General features: G+C 41.0%; 2 protein-coding genes across 6 annotated transcripts in view; one reads left to right on the top strand and one right to left on the bottom strand.

Annotated features, from left to right (window-relative positions):
• Positions 1–8,954, bottom strand: part of POP1 (POP1 homolog, ribonuclease P/MRP subunit) — a 36,083-nt gene extending 27,129 nt beyond the window's left edge. For all 4 annotated transcript variants that reach the window (XM_082600841.1, XM_082600840.1, XM_082600842.1 and 1 more), the window contains exons 1-5: positions 8,871–8,954; positions 5,393–5,533; positions 3,525–3,692; positions 1,777–1,952; positions 84–332 (exon numbers count right to left, since the gene is read on the bottom strand). In XM_082600841.1, coding sequence (XP_082456967.1) covers positions 84–332; positions 1,777–1,952; positions 3,525–3,692; positions 5,393–5,531 — 732 coding nt within the window. In that variant the 5' untranslated portion in view covers positions 5,532–5,533; positions 8,871–8,954. The remainder of the gene's footprint in view (positions 1–83; positions 333–1,776; positions 1,953–3,524; positions 3,693–5,392; positions 5,534–8,870) is intronic.
• Positions 8,955–9,043: 89 nt separating this feature from the next.
• RIDA (reactive intermediate imine deaminase A) lies at positions 9,044–17,329 on the top strand. Of its 2 annotated transcripts, none has more exons than XM_082601135.1 (6): positions 9,044–9,234; positions 11,503–11,608; positions 13,400–13,454; positions 14,763–14,831; positions 15,746–15,805; positions 16,751–17,329. In XM_082601135.1, the coding sequence occupies exons 1-6, from the start codon at positions 9,170–9,172 to the stop codon at positions 16,762–16,764; spliced, it is 369 nt and encodes a 122-aa protein (XP_082457261.1). In that variant the 5' UTR covers positions 9,044–9,169; the 3' UTR covers positions 16,765–17,329. The 2 variants fall into 2 exon arrangements, with proteins under 2 accessions (XP_082457261.1, XP_082457260.1); XM_082601134.1 differs by having other exon boundaries at positions 15,746–15,801.
• The last annotated feature ends 2,019 nt before the right edge of the window (positions 17,330–19,348 follow it).

Consider the following 19,348-nt stretch of genomic DNA (forward strand, 5'->3'; position numbering starts at 1 on the left):
TGGCATACCATGAACTAGTCTAAAAGTCTAAATTAGGAAGGGTCCAAATGAAAATAAAGGGGAAAGCAATCGGAAAAGCATACCTGAAGGAGGCAGCGGCTCGTCATGGCTCGATAGCAGGCTCTGTGGCTCTTGACTGTCGGCCTCTCCCCCAGGCAGTAGCCCCACCTCTTGACCATGTGAAACCGCTTCGCATGCCAGATGTGAGTTTCTAGCCATTTGTTCTTCTTTTGTCTCCGGTTAAATTCTAGTATCCGGTTTATGTGACATCGTCGAGCTTTATGGCACTTATTTTTTGAGTGTTCTTTTTTCTGATGAACTGCTTTCTCTGCCTATAGTTTCAAGAAGACAGGCAGATCCTAGTTGGTAACCATCTCAAAACAAAGTTAAATGTTAGGAATTCAAACAGCTAATTTTAGGTGAGGTGGAGTACCTTACAGACTCCATTAGTTTGCTTAATTTTTTAACTTGGTGATTTCTCCAATGAAAGTAGAGGAGGCAACAGAAAGAGTGAAGATTTTAGAAAAAGGTAAACCTAGGAAGGAAACACAGTTCTATCACTTACTAACTGGGCAAGCTTCGGGGACTGGGAAGATTAGAGTATTTATAAAATGTTCAACACAGTAACTCAAACTTATTTGTGGCTATTAATATTAGAAAGCAAGAAAGAATAAATCAAATGCTAGCTTTGTGTTGATTTTTTTTATTGTTTTTTAGCATCTAAGAATATAACGAAACCCAAAACTTAGGACCAAAGACATAAAAGTGGGGAAAACCTGCACATTTCCTATCACTTAGGTACTGACAGACAAATGCTAAATGCTATCACTAGGAAACAGACTTCACATTAAATCTAGAGAGAACAAAATTTCATTCTTCACTTCTTCCATAGCTAAGCTAAACTTTTGTGGGAAAAAACTCTTTTCCATTAGTTTGTGGGCCCCTTAAGAATAAGGACTTTACCTTAATGGACCCTAACCCCACCACCAGCATAATACCAGTACACAGAAGGCACTTGATAAAGAAATTTTGAATCAATTAGTAAAGACACAGGGTGGTTAGACAATCAAAGAATGTCCAAGCCAAGAATTTTGGTAAAGCCAAAAACAACTGGACTTGAACAAAAAATTAAATCCAAGTTCAAGTTTTCAACATTAAAAAAAGACAAAAGGCAAATACTAGGCATTGATGCTGCCTTTTTTAACCTTCCGACTCTCTACTGGTCACACCCCCAAAGTGCAGAGCTAAAATTACTTATCTGGTAAGAAGGTCAAATTTTCATTTTAAATCTGGCAGGGGAACATCAACTGTTTAACATCATAAAGAGAGAGAGGTTCCAAATGCTGTATTTAAAAGTAGCTGTAGGGCTTCCCTGGTGGCGCAGTGGTTGAGAGTCCGCCTGCCGATGCAGGGAACACGGGTTCGTGCCCCGGTCCGGGAAGATCCCACATGCCGCGGAGCGGCTGGGCCCGTGAGCCATGGCCGCTGAGCCTGCGCGTCCGGAGCCTGTGCTCCGCAACGGGAGAGGCCACAACAGTGAGAGGCCCGCGTACCGCAAAAAAAAAAAAAAAAAAAAGTAGCTGTAATATCCAACAGCCTGCTAATTTTGGAGGGGAGTGGAAGTGGGGGTGCGGAAGATAATGATTAAACCAAAAGATATGCAAAATGAGCATACTGTTTTTTAGTCTTCATTTTAATAAATTATGTTAGGTTAATACTTCTCAATTTCCTTTAAGAACCACTAACCTAAACATTTACATTAAGGGACACTTATACCTCTTTCTGGGCAATCTCCTGTAACCGTCGAGGAAGGCGTTTGACATTGTGACTCATGGCTCTTCGTCTCATGTGCCGTGGCAGCGTCTGGAAAACCAGTGAATTAGAAGATTTCTGGGCCACTGCTTTCAACATGGCACTGATTTCAGCAGCTCGAGCTTGAGCAAAAGTAGAAGCTGTCGAAGAAAACACCACCATCATTAAAAACTCATCTTGAATTGACACTTTTCCTGGTAGGTTTCAGAAGGAAAACAGATTTGAAGCACATGAGCTTACAATTCACCCACTACCCTAACTCCTAATAGATTATCACCAATAGTAGTTATTTCTGTTACATGATTGTGAAACTAAGGATTCGGTTTTACTTTTCTCATCAGAAAAAATTTAGTTAAAAAATAAGGTAAAAAAGAATTTTTTTAAAACAGAGAGCTGGGCTTCCCTGCTGGCACAGTGGTTAAGAATCCGCCTGCCAATGCAGGGGACACAGGTTTGAGCCCTGGTCCAGGAAGATCCCACATGCTGTGGAGCAACTAAGCCCATGCACCACAACTACTGAGCCTGTGCACAACTACTGAGCTCATGTGCCACAACTACTGAAGCTCACATGCCTACAGCCCGTGCTCCGCAACAAGAGAAGCCACCGCAATGAGAAGCCAGCGCACCACAACGAAGAGTAGCCCCCGCTCGCTGCAACTAGAGAAAGGCCACGTGTAGCAACTAAGTCCCGATGCAGCCAAAAATAAATATATAAATTTATTTAAAAAATTAAAAAAAGAAAGCTACATGCAATATAATCACAACCATTCTTAAGTGTAATAATCCCACAAGAAAACAAAGAAAAAACAAAATTTTAAATGATTTTGAGTCTAGGGGTTTTCTTCCTTAATATTTCCTGTTTTTTTACAAATATGTGACCATAACTATTTTTCTTTATTGAAAAAATAGACTATTTTTTCTGAATAATAAACAGAGCACTGGAGAAATTTAAGTGAATGCCTCCAAGAAGGCATAAAGAAACACCAGAAGGCATGCTTAAGGTGTGTACAAGGAATACAGGGTTACCAGGTAGTGAGGGGTGACAGTGAAGGGGGGTGTTGGGAAATGAGACTGGAAAGGGCCTAGAGACAGGTACTTACAGGTCTTGGTTGCCCTCAGAGGGCGTTAAATTGGGTTTTATCTTTGGAGATGCCATGCTGAGGAGTGTGGATGGCGTTTTATACTTTTTAAAAAGGGGGGAGGGGGCCTCCCTGGTGGCGCAGTGGTTGAGAGTCCGCCTGCCGATGCAGGGGATACGGGTTCGTGCCCCGGTCTGGGAGGATCCCATATGCCGCGGAGCGGCTGGGCCCGTGAGCCATGGCCGCTGGGCCTGCGCATCCGGAGCCTGTGCTCCGCAGCGGGGGAGGCCACAACAGTGAGAGGCCCGCATACCGCAAAAAAAAAAAAAAAAAAAAGGGGGGAGGGAGTGACAAAGATGACTTTAAGACAAAAAGGAACAGTTCACAAATCAGAACCTCTAAGAAGACAGTAAGAGAGAGGAGGGAGCCCAAAGGAGGGACAGCTAGCAGGCCCAGGGAGGCGCTGGTCTGAGTCCAGGCTGGAGGTGAGACGCGCCCATGTGGACGGAGGGGAGGAGAGAGACGGGGAGGCGGGGCCAAGGCCTGGGCGGAGAGAAGGCACTAGAAATCTGGCTGCAGGAGAAACGGAGAGCTCCCGGTACAATCAAACTTGGTTTCTGTACAAATACCTACCGGTTATATACTTGGGAATCTCCTGAGAAGTGCCCTCGGGACCTGCTTTCCATCCTCCCTTTTTTTTAAAGGTTACCCTTGAGGAAGACTGCTCCTTCGCATCAGACTCAGCCAGTGAATGGTGGGTCGTTTTGGTTTGTCGCTGTTGTGAAGTTCCACAATGAGGCTCTAGTACATTTTCAAAAAAGAAAACAAAAAGAAAAACTGTCACTTTTATCAGAAATAAGGATTAGAGTGTTGGGTGAACACTGATCAGGTTTTTAATCCTGCAACCACCCTGTAAGTGGCTATTACTGTCCTCCCCTTAAGGAGGAGGGATGTCAGGCAGGGAGGTGAGTTGACTTGCCCAAGGTCACATAGCTAGGAGGCAGCACATTAGCTAATCATGTCAGTGTGACACATGAAAGAACCTTGGGTGTAACAGATATGAGGGAACTTTTCTCCATATAAATAGTGCAATGTGGCTTTTACACCTAAGCTCCCTTAAATACTATAATCCACATGATTTTGCATATGCAGTCTTTCATCATAATTCTCTGGCACACTCAAGTTGAGAGCCACTATGTTAAGAAAGAAATAAAAGCAGAGTCTCTATAAAATGTCTAGGCATTCAAACCATTCTGACTTTAACACAATATCTCTATGAATACAGGGAAAGATCAGTAGAGAATTTTACAGCCTTCCTGTTTATTTCCATGGCAGGGATAATTATTAAGCCCCTATAATCATGAAACATGTTGCAAGGTCTGTCACTGTGAGGTTTAAATGAGATAATGTGTTCTATGGCTTCTCACTTGGCACAGTGGGCATGAACGTTGGATCTGAATCAATTTTCTGTTGCTGCCTGATGAACAGCTATCCCCTTCATATCACTTTACAAGGTTCTAAAATCAGCACACAAGTTAAACGCAGATATGATGAATGCACTGCATTTCTTTCAGGAAATATAGAAGTGTCATTTAATAACTGTTAAGGTACAGATAAAATATATCAGCTGTAAAATACCTACAGCCAATTCTCATTATTCCCAGCAGTTATGTTCTAGAAAGTCACAGCCAACACTGAACTAGTGAACACTGAACCACTGCTCCTAGAGAAAACAAGTATGTATCTATGTATGTATGCATATATACTTCTTACAGAGATTATGATCTTAAATTATAAGAACAACTCATCCTAGTAGATTCTATTTCCTCTCTTTTACAAAGAGAAAATGAGGTTCAGAAGTGTTAAGTGACCTGCCTGAGGCTGCCCCACAATCGGAATTCAAACCTCTGTGATGGGGCTTCCCTGGTGGTGCAGTGGTTGAGAGTCCGCCTGCCGATGCAGGGGACACAGGTTCGTGCCCCGGTCTGGGAAGATCCCACATGCCGCGGAGCGGCTGGGCCTGTGAGCCGTGGCCGCTGAACCTGCGCGTCCGGAGCCTGTGCTCCGCAACGGGAGAGGCCACAACAGTGAGAGGCCCGCGTACCACAAAAAAAAAAAAAAAAAACACCCGGTGAGAGCTGGAGGTTCTTGCACTACACTGCCCTGTCCCACCAGCCTCCTTCCTCTGGTCATCTCTGTATGAAGCTGAAGCAGGAAGGCACTGGGAACCTCCACTGGGAATACCCACATCAGGTGACTCAAAATTTTCCCCACTCTTTGCATGTCCGCGAATGACCAAAGTGCCATGAGTATTAAGTTTGGGGTTACAAACTTAGCAACAAGGTGAAATTGCAAATATAAAACTTGCAAATAATGAGGGTCAACTGTATCTAGTTTTAACTCAACTCCTTTATCATTTAGATTATGACTATCAAAAGGAGCTGACAAAAGCAATCCGATCCAAATGGAAGTATGTGTAGAGAGCACCATGTTTATCTTACCTTTCTGAGACTGGAAAGGTTTTCCACCTCCATTATGGTACTTTACACCACTATCAGCCACAAAGCCAGAGGATAAAGTCACATTGGTGGGCTGGTTTCTCATTTTCTTAGCATGTTTCCTTTCTTTTGCAGTAGACATTTCTGGAAAGAAAGTAATAAATTTAGTACAGGGAGAAGGAACTTCCCTTCAAAAATAAAAATAAATTTAATGGATAAATGTTCAAGTGACTCAAAATTTGATTCTTCAATATAATAAATCTCCATTTATTATAACTGGATTGATGATATCAAAACGTTATCATGGGGCTTCCCTGGTGGCGCAGTGGTTGAGAGTCCGCCTGCCGATGCAGGGGACACGGGTTCGTGCCCCGGTCCGGGAAGATCCCACATGCCGTGGAGCAGCTGGGACCGTGAGCCATGGCCGCTGAGCCTGCGCGTCCGGAGCCTGTGCTCCTCAACGGGAGAGGCCACAACAGTGAGAGGCCCGCGTACCGCAAAAAAAAAAAAAAATTAGCAGATTGAACTAGCAATGATCCTCAAACAGTTCTGACAGCAGAAGAGAATGAATATAGAATACATCCTTATCAAGTCTGAGGATTTAGTTTAAAATAGCTTCCAGAAGGAATCTTAACTCTTACCTTAACATTCATGTGAATTTTACATCTACTCCTAAGAGTCACAGTTTGTATTTGTTTTCATATCCATTTAGTCAAAATTTTAATGACCACTAAATATGTGTCAGATTTTATAAAAGTGTTTTCTCCCAAAATCTTCAAACTGGACGTGTCATGTTTTCTCATACAGCATATGATCCCCTGGTTGATCAGACACACCCTTTGGTAGAGTAGACTCTGGTTTGAAAACCTGGGGATTAAAAGGGTTATGTCTGATTTCTTTCAATCTAAAAAATTGGTGACTCAGACTTAATATAAAGTCTGCCTTATGAATACAGGTATGTTGTTTCACAAGAAATATTTTACTCAATTATTTGTAATGCTCCAAGAAAGCGCCTTATTTAAAGAATCATACGGTGAACTGTTTTGTAAGTTAAAAACACCTCCTAATTATCCAGTTTAATCAAACTTAACAAGCTTTTGGGTACCTACGATGTGCATAATAGCTTTGGGCTGTGCATATACCAAAGTAGTACATGGGTGCGGCCTCCTTCCTTAAAGAATTAGTCGTCTCAGGCAGCCAACACTTACTGAGAACTTCCTGGGTCAGGCACTATTCCCCATGCCTCACTCATCTAGTCTCACAACTCCATGAGGGAGTGAAGAAACTGTAGCACAGAGAGGTCACACGAAGCTTGTGGTTGTATTGGGATTCTAACCGGGCAGTCTGGCTCTATTCACTATTTTTAAAACAAAGAAAACTTAGGGACTTCCCTGGTGGCGCAGTGGTTAAGAATCCGCCTGCCAATGCAGGGGACACGGGTTCGTGCCCTGGTCCAGAAAGATCCTACATGCCACGGAGCAACTAAGCCCACGCGTCACAACTACTGAGCCTGCGCTCTAGAGCCCGCAGGACAGAACTACTGGGGCCGTGTGCCACAACTACTGAAGCCCACATGCCTAGAGCCTGTGCTCCGCAACAGGAGAAGCCACCGCAATGAGAAGCCCGCGCACCGCAACGAAGAGTAGCCCGTTAGCCACAACTAGAGAAAGTCCATGCGCCACAACTAGTGAAAGCCCGTGCGCAGCAACAGACCCAACGCAGCCAAAAATAAGTAAATAAAAATAAAATAATTTTTAAAAAAAACTTAAAGAATAAGACCACATATAATAAGAGACTAAATTTTGCAGTATAGCACAATAGGAAACTGGATAAGGGAAAGAAATGTGAATCTGTGAATCTGCAGGAAAAGTCAATGAGAAAATAGGATTTCACTAGTTGGAACTTAGGGAAGAAAGTATTCAGGAATCTGCTTTATGAATTCAGGAGTGAGGATGCTGGATAACTAGACTAGAATGGGAAGAGACAGTAGAAGGGGATAAAACTGAGTAGGCAAGGGGAGGCCACAACTCTAAACCAATGAAAAAGCCAGAAGTTGGAAAGCCAAAACCTTAGCAGTATGTAGAACAAGATGAGAGGGAATAACGAGGACTTTCTTATATTCCGTTTCAGAAGCAGAGTAGGGCAGGGATTTTGCCAGTCTTTTTCACTGCTGCATCTCCAGGACGTAGCCTTGCACAAAGCAGGGACTCAATATATATATTTGTTGAATGTACATGTGCACGCATAAATGGAGTGAAATGTGCCTATAATGCATATATTAACAGTAAAAAATATTTAGCCAAGTGCCACCGCTTCTGATACAGCATGACCGAATATCTGCCAAGAGAACAGCTCTGGGGCCATTTACTGGACCAAGACCTATAATCTCCTACCTGAAATCAGATCCCAGTCACTAGGCTTCTGCTGAGATAGAAAGGGAACGCAGAGACACCTTGAAAATCTTGGGGAGCTCTCCCAGAGAAGGGAGCATGGGAGGGGGTAGGTGAACAATGCCCAGGTCTCAGCGTGGTCCCCTCAGTGACCCATCTTATTCCTTTAGGATGCGCAAGCCTGCTCCCAGGTCGGCCTCTGCCCGGAGGTGCAATGCAGAGAAATGACAGACACAGTGGGCTCGGTCACAGGGGCTGAAATGTAAGTAGATGAAGTAGGGGGTCCCTGGAGAAAGAGAAGCAGGCATGAATTTCTTGACATAAGAGAAGCCATTTTTGGCCCAAGCCATTTTGTGATCTAAGCCTGACCACAATGCTCGCCTTTAAACAGGTCTCAGTAATAGTGATCTTAATGGAACTAAAGAACAAACGACAGACAGTTATCAGGCAAGAGAAGTAACAATAGTAAAAATCAGTTGTAAACTCCCATTTCTATTTCCAAGACAAGATTAGCCTGAAGCACTTTCTTGAGCTGTTTTGCAGAATCTGAACCCCCTCGAGCACTCAATCACCAGATCAACAGAACCTAACCTACGATGATGTTGACCTTATGACCCTGGAGGTTTCAACTAAAGCTTGGACTCTGTTGACCTTTGCCACAATTTAATGCTGAATTCCCCTCTGCTGGAGCCCCTTCATGAATATGCATGTATCCTTAGCTTAAAACTTCCCCAATTTTTCTGTTGGGGAGATACTGCTTTGGGAAAGATCCCCGGTGTTCTCCTTACTTGCAGCAAGTAATAAATCCTTCCTTCTCCTGATCTTTGTCTTGGTTGGTTTTTTTGGTTTTGTTTAGTTTTGTTTGTCTTGACATCCACCAAGACGTGAACCCAGTTCTTGGGTAACAGAAAGAGGCGCCAGGCAGGGAGAGGGGCCCCTACGCAGGCAGCAAGAGAAGAAGAGTAGGTCAGCTGGGTGTGAGGGAGAGAATCGGAGGGGAGCCTGGCCAATACTGGGGCGCCGGTGGGGACCGCCACACACACTCCCCCATACTTGCGAACGCTGGCGGACGCCAGCCCCTCACGACCTACCTGCCAGACGCTCCGTGGTCCCGGGTCAGGATGACAATGTTCTACCACAGTCTCCGGCGCGACGTGCGCAGCGAGAGAGCTGGAGGGCGCATGCGCCACTGTGACTGCGGCCTCCACGTGGCTCGGAGTCGCACGGAAACTACAACTCCCAGAATGCCGAGCGAACACCCCCTCCCCCGCCAACCAGCGACTCTTTAAAGCAGGGATTCTAGCCCCAGCTGTTCAGACCCGTGAGACAGGAGTAAAAGCAGCCTACGTGGGAGTTGTCTCCGAGGGGCGGCAAGGAAAAAGGATTAGCCATGTCGTCTTTGATCAGAAAGGTGATCAGCACCGCGAAAGCCCCAGCGGCCATTGGTCCCTACAGGTACAGGAGGCCTGTGGGTGCTGAGAAGGACGCGGGGCCTGTGGGGTCGGAGGTTGTGGGGTCGGAAGTTGGGGGCTTGGGCCAGTCCGGGTCCGAGCTGCGGGGGGCCTTCGGGGTTCACCGGGCAACCTCATGCAACATGCTGCACCCGGAAACAGAACGCGGGAAAGCGGGAAGCCCACCGAGAGACCCACTACGTGTTATAAAATTATCAATTTTGTATTTAAAATTATAAAGAAAAAAGATAACGGTCTGCAAATCAGGGGAAATGCCATGAAATGAAAGATAGGAAAGTTGGGAGCATGTTGGAAAACAAACTATAGGGAACTAGAAATTTAGAAATGAGAATATCTTGTTTTCTAAATAACTGTGAAATGGGGTAAAACAAATTTTACTTCTAAATTTAAATTGATATTGTTTTCTTTATCAAAAAAATTTTTAAACATTTAATGCCATTGAATTGTGTACCTTAAAACGGTTAAAATGGTAAAAAAAAATTTAATATAAATTTATTTATTTAGTTTTGGCTGTGTTGGGTCTTCGTTGCTGCGCGCGGGCTTTCTCTAGTTGTGGCGAGCAGGGGCTACTCTTCGTTGCGGTGCACGGGCTTCTCATCGCGGTGGCTTCTCTTGTTGCTGAGCACGGGTTCTAGACGCGCGGGCTTCACTAGTTGTGGCTCACGGGCTCTAGAGCGCAGGCTCAATAGTTGTGGCGCACGGGCTTAGTTGCTCCACGGCATGTGGGATCTTCCCGGACCAGGGATCAAACCCGTGTCCCCTGCATTGACAGGTGGATTCTTAACCACTGCGCCACCAGGGAAGTCCCTAAAATGGTAAATTTTATGTTTGATGTATATCTTTCATCACAGTTAAGAGAAACAATGGCGGGGCTTTCTTTATCCAAAAACGAATAAATTGCCCTTAAAGTTGATGTGTTCGGCTCTCTTTCAGGTCTCAGTGTAGCTTACGCTTTTTCTTGAGACCTTATCCTAATTCTGATATTTAGTATCCTCATTAGAGAAATAATCAGTTCCGAAAATAAGCACTTTGCAGAAAAGTGTACCCTCACAGGTGGATCCTTAATTGACCCTTCAGCAGTGATTAACCTTGTCTAATTACTTATTTTCTTAAGAGTGCTCTTGGCATTGCTTTCTTTTGCTCGTTTTACAGCTTTATTGAGGTATAAGTTACATACAAAATTCACCATTTTAAGTGTAGAGTTCCATGAGTTTGGGTAAATGTATCGAGTCATGCACCTACTGCCACAATCAAGTTTTTGAACATTTACATCACCCCCACAAACCACCCCCCCTTGCAAAAACAATCCCTCATACCCGTTTGTGTTCAATTCCCACCCCTACCCCTGACCCCAGGCAGCCACTAATCTACTTTCTGCTGCTTTTTTTGTTTGTTTTTTCTAGAATTTTATATAGGTAGAATCAAATAATATGTAGTCTTTAGTTGGATCTATCCGTGGGTGTTTTTTATTTTATTTTTTTCCTTTTTGCTATCATGAATAATGCTGTTCTGAATATCCATGTGAAGTTTTCAGACATATTTCTTTTGAGTAGTTGTCTAAGAAAGAAGTCGCTGGGTTGTATGTTACGTGTATGTGGTGGTTTTTTTTTTTTTTTGGCTGCGCCTCGCAGTTTGCGGGATCTTAGTTTCCCCACCAGGGGCTGAACCAGGGCCCTCTGCAGTGAAAGCGCATCCTAACCAGTGGACCACCAGGGAATTCCCTGTTTAAATTTTTAAGAAACTGCCAAACTGTTTTCCAGAGTGTGTGTACTATTTTGCATTCGCACCAACAAAGTATGAAGGTTCCAGTTTCTCCACATCCTCATCAATACTTGTTACTATCAATGATGCTTTACTGTGTGATGGCATCATAAGTGTGGCTTTGGTTTGCATTACTCCTTCACTTTTTGTATGTCTTCTTTAGTGAAGTGTCTGTTCAGATCACTTGCCGATTTTTTACTGAGTTGTCTTTATATTATTGAGTTGTAAGAGTTCTTTATATATTCTGAATACAAGTCCTTTGTTAAATATGTGTTTTGCAGATATTTTCTCCCAACCCGTGACTTAGGCTTTCATTTTCTTAAAGATGTCTTTCAGTAAGCAAAAGGTTTTAATTTCAATGAAGTCCAATTATCAATTTTTTAATTTTATATTTTGCTCTTTTTGTGTCTTAGCAAAGAAATCTTTTAGCATTGAGTTTTACAGTTTATATTTATGTTTTACGTATATCCTGGATTTCTGTTCATTGCAGTCAGGCTGTGTTAGTCGACAGGACCATTTACATTTCAGGACAGCTAGGCATGGATCCTGCAAGTGGACAGCTTGTGCCAGGAGGGGTGGCAGAAGAGGCTAAACAAGTGAGTCATTTTCCACATTTGAAGTTCCCTTCTCTACTCCTTCTTAATATTGAGGAGTATTAAGAATCCATTTGGCTGATTTGTTTATTATAGAGATAATCAGATAAGTACTTTTTAAGTTACTGGTTGACTTAAGACAGTTTTACATCAGTAGAAAGTGGGAAATGTGATGAATCATTTAACACCCAAAAAAAAAGAGATTTTACTTTCCAAGTTAACCTTAAACCTGAATTATTGGATATCAACTAAACTTATTGTGGTAATGATTTCACAGTATATACATGTATCAAATCATCATGTTATATACCTAAAACTAATAAATGTTTTATGTCGATTATATTTCAGTAAAATGGGAGGGAAAAACCCTGAATTATTGAAAACATCTTGCCACTTCCACATGGGTTGGGAAATTGTTTTATCAGGGCCAATGACCTGCAAAAAAAAAAAAAATCCACCACCACAAAAGTAAAAGTCAACATTTTGTTAGAAAGAGAAATATCAAAGGTTACATGCAGTACGTTTTTTTAAATAAGAATGGGGGATATAATTCTAATCCAATAAATGGAATTAAATTATAATTTAATACATTCACTGAGTCATTTGTAATATCCAAAGATAGAAAACAATCTAAATGTCCATCCATGAGGAACTAGTTAAATAAATCATGCTACATCTGTACAACTAAATTCATATGGAAAGATCTCCAAGATAAATTATTATATGATAAAATAAAACCAAGATGCAGAACAGCATGCACAATAAGCTACCCTCTGTGTGTGTGTCTAAGGATACATACATTTATGTTGGTACAAGCATTGACTGTCTCTGGAAGGATATACAAGAGACTAGAAACAGTGGTTACCTTTGATGAAGGAAACTGGGGAGGGGGAGTAAGGGTGGACGACATCTTTTCACTGTATATGATTTTTTATAGCTTTTGAATTTTTTGTCATATCTATGTATTACCTGTTTAGAAGATTAATTTTTTTTAAATCATCAACTATTATAATGTGACCAATCAAAGTGGAAGAATGAATTGAAAAATAATAAATTAAGGACAGGGTGAAAAACTAACGTTTTTCCAAAGCCCAGAATATCAAACATGTACACAATTTACTACTATTGTTTTTTGAGAAAAAGGCAAAAAACCTTTTTAAAATCAAATATTGCGGGCTTCCCTGGTGGCGCAGTGGTTGAGAGTCCGCCTGCCGATGCAGGGGACACGGGTTCGTGCCCCGATCCCGGAAGATCCCACATGCCGCGGAGCGGCTGGGCCCGCGAGCCATGGCCGCGGAGCCTGTGTGTCCGGAGCCTGTGCTCCGCAACGGGAGAGGCCACAGCAGTGAGAGGCCCGCGTACAGCAAAAAAAAAAAAAAAAAAAAAAAAAAATCAAATATTGCTTTAAAGAAAACAGGTTTTAATGCTTACTAGCTCATACTTATCCTCAGAGTGATATGGAATTAGGAGCCCCAGTAATAATTTCTGTTTTAGCTTAGTGGACATTGGCTGAGAATTTCACCATTCTAGCACTGAGGAAGAGACTTCAGTCTTTTTCCTCACAAAAGGAGGCAACTTCTCACTGTATTTCAGAAAGATTCATTCCATTAAAGAAAGCCAAGAAACAAATCACTTGTATAGAGGTGGCCTACAAAGAGTAGAATTTCCTAGAAAAGGGAGATTTTTCTGCAACATAGGCTATTTAAAGAGATATTAGTAAAGATGGTTAATTGAATTGAATTAAAGCTTCAATGTAGCATCAGTGCCTTAGGCCTTTCTTACCTCGGTTCACAGGCTCTTACAAACATGGGTGAAATTCTGAAAGCAGCAGGCTGTGACTTCACGAATGGTGAGCAACTTGATATTATTTCACATTTCTGTTTGATATTTCTTTGGTCTTTTTGAAGAACACATGGCATCCAGTAATATGTCATGCCATATCTTTGTTATTTGAAGTCGGTTTAATTTCAGTCCCATTTTAATCAAGACAGTCCAGAGCCATATACATAATATCAATGAAAAATTAATCATTAGTCAATCTAAGAAAAAAATGGAAACTTTTATTTGACCCAGCCTGAGGATTATAACCTGGCAGACTTACAGAAAGATCAGACGACTGTTCCAAAGAGGTAAGGGGAAAGGCCAGAATATATATGATTTTGACAAAGGGATACATGCAATCAAAATGGCACACATCTTGGTAGAAGGTTACTGCTGTTCGCGAGGAACGGATATCTTAGTTAATGGTTTTAGTGCTTCTCTTAGTATTGGGAATATGTGAAAAACTAGGTTCATAAAATTTTCTCCCGAAAATATCTGAGGGCCGGTTCTGCCAGTTTTCCCAGAGCACAAAGTGCCTTATCCTGATCTTTTCCCTGAATTCCTTTCTCAGTGTATTGTAGGTCAGCGACTGCAGTGGCTAATGACTTGATTCTTGTAGAACTGGATGGTGGGCAACAGTCTTACTTTACAATCCCCTCTCTTTCAATCTTAATTTCAGCCAAGGTTTGGGAGGCATTTGGTGACCAGTTTGTCCCGTGGTCCTAGAAATGCTCATTCCCAGGTCAGGCGAGGATTTCATTAATATGCCACTCAATGTGCTATTACTGGACTAAAGCTCTGTTAATAGTAGCCAAAAGCCAGGAAATGATTCTCTCTTGTTGCTTCTTCCCATATCGAGAGTTACACTGTTATAATCATTGATCCTGTAAACTATATTTTAGGTGAATAATTTCAAGTCCTGTAGTTATTATTTTTATTGGAGGCTCAGTCACATTTGATAATGCAAGAAACAATAATCTTGTAAAATAGGCAGAACACAAGTAATATAGCTAGTGACATTAATAAGGTCATAAGTAAGTAATGTTATGATCTAAGGGGTTACATGGCTGGCACCAGCAGAAGAACAACTGAACTTTATGGTTGGGCAGGTATTTCTGTTGTTGGAGGGGTCCAGCTAATGCTCAGTGCAGATGCACACTGCACACTAGAGGGGAGAGAGGAGGACTAAATGGGCAGAGAAAAAATTTTTATCTTTAAATTTTTCTTGTCTTGCCTTAAAATATGAATCTTATTTCATCAGTACTGTTTTTTTAGTAATGTTTTGGATCAGACCAAATAACTAAATAAACCTAATGACAATGTATATATCTCCTAGTGGTAAAAACAACTGTTTTGCTGGCTGACATAAACGACTTCAGTACTGTCAATGACATCTACAAACAATGTAAGTAATTTGGCTTTATTACTATTTTCCATTTTAAAGAGAAATATATCTATTAACCTTAATAAGTGTCCATTATGAATTAGGAATGTTGGGAGATGCTAAAGAAATGGTCATAGATCCTGTCCTAAAAGAATTAATAGCCTGATTAGAAATACACAGTGTCCCCCCCATGAAAACATCCAAGATATTTCTATTGCATTCCCTAGAATAACATACTACAACTGGACAAATCCATTTCCCTAAAGCTTAATTTTGTTACCCTCCTCAGGCTTTCTAAGCCCTCCTAATCATTTTTCAACACATAGATTGTATTTATTATCACTGTGATAAGGTCTAGCCACCACCTCTGTTCTACTCTCTCAGAATCATTAGCTGGTTAGTTAATATTTCTGTGCCTTGGTTTCCTCATATGCAAAATGGGGATAAAACCTTATAAGGTTGTTGGAATTTTAAATGAGTTAATACAACATGTAAACATGTTAGAACAGATGCTGGCACGTTGTAAACACTCAGTAAGTGTTATCTGTTATTATTAACATTGCTGTCCTAGTGGGGAAAATGAATATCCCTACCACCTGGTGAGATAAGACAAAGGTATAACATGGAAAAGGCATCATCACTTATAATTATCACTTTAAAAACAACCTCCTTCATGTCAAACAAGATCAAAGTGTCAGAGTATGTGAGTATTTTCATTTTTTTCCCCAGAAAACTAAGATATTTTTTTAAATATTAAACATCATGGGAATCATGGCAAAATATTTTATCAAATATAAATATGAGCTTCTTTTTTTTCCACGTTGCTTATATCTAAGAACGGACACATATCTGAAGCACTTACCAGATTCTTGTTCCTGCAGTGTTGAGTTTCAGCATAGTATCTGAAAACTAAAATGAAATTCTTTTAAATTTAGATTTCCAGAGTAGTTTTCCTGCAAGAGCTGCTTACCAGGTTGCTGCTTTGCCCAAAGTAAGTACACGTTTGTCTTAAAATTAAGAAAATTAAAAATCAAGGCCACACATGGACATGAACACAACAGAATCAGAGTACTTAAATTGTGAGAAAAAGTAAAACAGCAGCTGTATTGTTTTACTGTTACTTAGAGACTATAAATTGAGCCAGGTCTGTGAGTTCTGCAGTAAAAATTTTACTTTTCTATCATATAATAAAGAATCTAGGGAATTCACTAGCGGTCGGTCCACTGGTTAGGACTCTGTGCTTTCACTGCCAAGGGCCCAGGTTTGATCCTTGGTCTGATCCTTGGTTGGGGAACTAAGCCCGCAAACCACGCAGCATGGCCAAAACAAAAACAAAAAACAAAACAACAGTAGACCTTCTATTAGAAAGAATCATCTGAAAACCAGTGGCTCGTAGATTTCTCACCATCCCTGCTTTGGTATTCTAGTCGAACCAGAAGCTCTTCCTATGCCCCTTAGCAGCACAGTATTTCCACCTATAAAGAAGCAGCTCTTATGGACTTCTGGCAATTTTCCACTAAAGAAATTTATCTTCTATGAGTGGTTTTTTTGTTACTTGGAATGATCAGTATCATCAAACTTATTAAGGTATAGAATGTGATGGAAGGAGCTCCGAACTTGGAGTTATAAGACATGGGTTTGAACCTTGCTGTTTAGTTTTGTGTCCTGGGATGGGTTAAACAACCTTTCTAAGCTACAGTGTATCAGTCCCCTGCATTGAGAGAACCCCTGATAATAGAGCTGCTGTGGGAATCCCATGAGCTAACATAGACGAACACATTGAGCATGATAACCTGGCCTACTGTAGACTCTTGGTGCGTGTGCCCCCTCCTTTACTTCTTTGATAAGTTTAATGTTAAAAAATGCATATGTTAAAAATTGCATATGTTTTTAGTAGGTATTATGGTGCTCTCTTAATTTATTCATTATTTTCCTGACAGGGAGGCCGTGTTGAGATTGAAGCAGTAGCTGTCCAAGGACCTCTCGTGACAGCTTCGCTCTAAGTGGGCCCAGTGTTATTTAGTCTGGAATTTTAATAATGTTTTTAAATTAACATCTTAATTTTTACAGTATTTGTTGGAAAGTGTAAGGTTGACTGAAATATCTGAAGTTATTATGGAAATACCATATAATAAGGGGAATTGAACATGAGTTGAAGATTAATGATGAATCTAGTTACTGATGTTATAAATTACACTTCTGTAACACTCATTACTAGATGTGGGAAAAGAGACACACATTACATAGTTACTCAGAAAAATAAAAGTAATGGGAAATAGCATGTAGAAAAGATGAGTTACTATTCCTGAGAAATAATAAAGAGCACACCTAATTCAATTAAACTCTATTAATTTAATGGTGTGAACTATTTAGTTCTCATGTCAGATACATGATTCTGCTTTTACTTGAGTAAAATTAAAGCATTTAAGTTTGAATGGTAGAGGTAAAGGAGAAGAAACTGGACCAAATTTTATATAGATAATATTTTTCTAATGGAAATAAAATAACATGCAAATTTTCCTTTGTGTGATTATGTTCATTTATTTTTTAAATGTATACACTAAATCCTATTACCTAAATAAAGGTGGGGGAAATATGAAGTTTAAATTCCAACTTTTTTTCTCAAAGCTTACTTCTGGCTTTACATTTTTACACTGGTAATAAGGCTATGTATAACCATTTTGTCTTTGTTCTTTAAAGTCTTTTAACATTTTTAGAAACTACTACATGAATACCTCCTTGTTGTAGAATAAATTCCAACACAGAATTATGTAGATTAAAAAGTAAAAGTCCCAGAACTTCCCTGGTGGCACTGGTTAAGGATCCACCTTCCAATGCAGGGGACATGGGTTCAATCCCTGGTCCGCGAAGATCCCACATGCTGCGGAGCAACTGAGCCCATGCATCACAACTACTAGAGCCTGCGCTCTAGAGCCCGAGCCACAACTACTGAGCCTGCGAGCCACAACTACTGGAGCCCATGCACCTAAAGCCCGTGCACCACAACAAGAGAAGCCACTGCAATAAGAAGCCCGCACACCGCAACAAAGAGCAGCCCCCGCTCGCCGCAACTAGAGAAATCCTGCGTGCAGCAACGAAGACCCAATGCGGCGAAAAATAAATATATAAATAAATTAAAAAAAAAAAAAGTAAAAGTCCCCTTCACTCACTGGCCATTCCACTTACCTCCCCAAAGATGACCACTGCTAAGAGTTTTGAGTGTAACCAGCAGATAGTTTTCTATTCGTTATATACTTAATCATCTAGTTTGGTTTTGGCTTGTTTACATAAATGGAGCTTTACTGTATATATTATTCTACAGATTGCTTTCTTCTTGTCTTGAAGGTCTTCCATGTAACTACCTATTGATCTACCTCATTTTTAAAGCTGTTGCGGAGTCATCTTTTGTGTAAATATACCTTAGGTGATTTAACCCTTGATCCAAACAATTCCATATTTGCAAAATTATCATATCAATGCTGCTGTAACATTTTTACATACACACATAACATTTTACATATACCTATTTGTTTGAGGTTAATTTAGAAATGTCATGCTAATTTGAAAAGTTTGGTAAACCAAAAGATAATATCAGAAGCACTTGGGAAGAGCAGTTATAACACATTGACTAGAGATGTATTAATGTCTTTTGTTACCCGAACGTTATTGACAGAGAGACATACCAATATCACTTAATAACAAATCACCGGCCATAGGAGATAGTTTCTGCAAAAATCGCCCAGTCAATAACGAGTTTAAGAGCACAGACTTTGGAGTAATTCTAACGGGATTCAAGGCCCAGATCTACCGCTTATTAGCTGTATGATCTTGAGCTAGTTATTTAACCTCTTTAAGTCTCAGTTTCCTGAGAGATAATAATTGCACCTTCTCAAAGGGATGTTGTAAGGATTAAATAAGATAATGTATATGGAAAGTACTTAGCAGTGTCTAGCATACAGCAAAGGATCAAAAAAGCTGTCACTAGGGCTTCCCTGGTGGCGCAGTTGTTGAGAGTCCGCCTGCCAGTGCAGGGGATGCGGGTTCGTGCCCCGGTCCAGGAGGACCCCACATGCCGCGGAGCGGCTGGGCCCGTGGGCCATGGCCGCTGGGCCTGTGCGTCCGGAGCCTGTGCTCCGCAGCGGGAGAGGCCACAGTGGTGAGAGGCCCGCGTACTGCAAAAAAAAAAAAAAAAAAAAAAAAAGCTGTCACTATTCATCAGTATTTAATAATTATCATATAGAATAATGTGCTAGATGGAAAAGTTTCTGCTATTTACATACCTAAATTTATTGACATAAAAGATAAGGATGAGGATTCTTCAAGGAGGTAAGAGTTGGGGAGTATAGCACTATGAATTAGTTGATAAACAAGATTAGGCCCTGACAATTATTTTAGACATTTTTACATGAAGCAGTACAGTACAGTAGTCAACGGTGTAGGCTCTGGAGCCAAACTGTTGATTTCAAATTCTATTCCACCACTTATTAGCTTTGTAACTTTGGGCTAGTTACTTAAGCTCTCTGCTCTGTTTCTTCTGT

The sequence above is a fragment of the Mesoplodon mirus genome, assembly GCF_964341445.2.
Source record: "Mesoplodon mirus genome assembly, chromosome: 16".
Taxonomy (NCBI): domain Eukaryota; kingdom Metazoa; phylum Chordata; class Mammalia; order Artiodactyla; family Ziphiidae; genus Mesoplodon; species Mesoplodon mirus.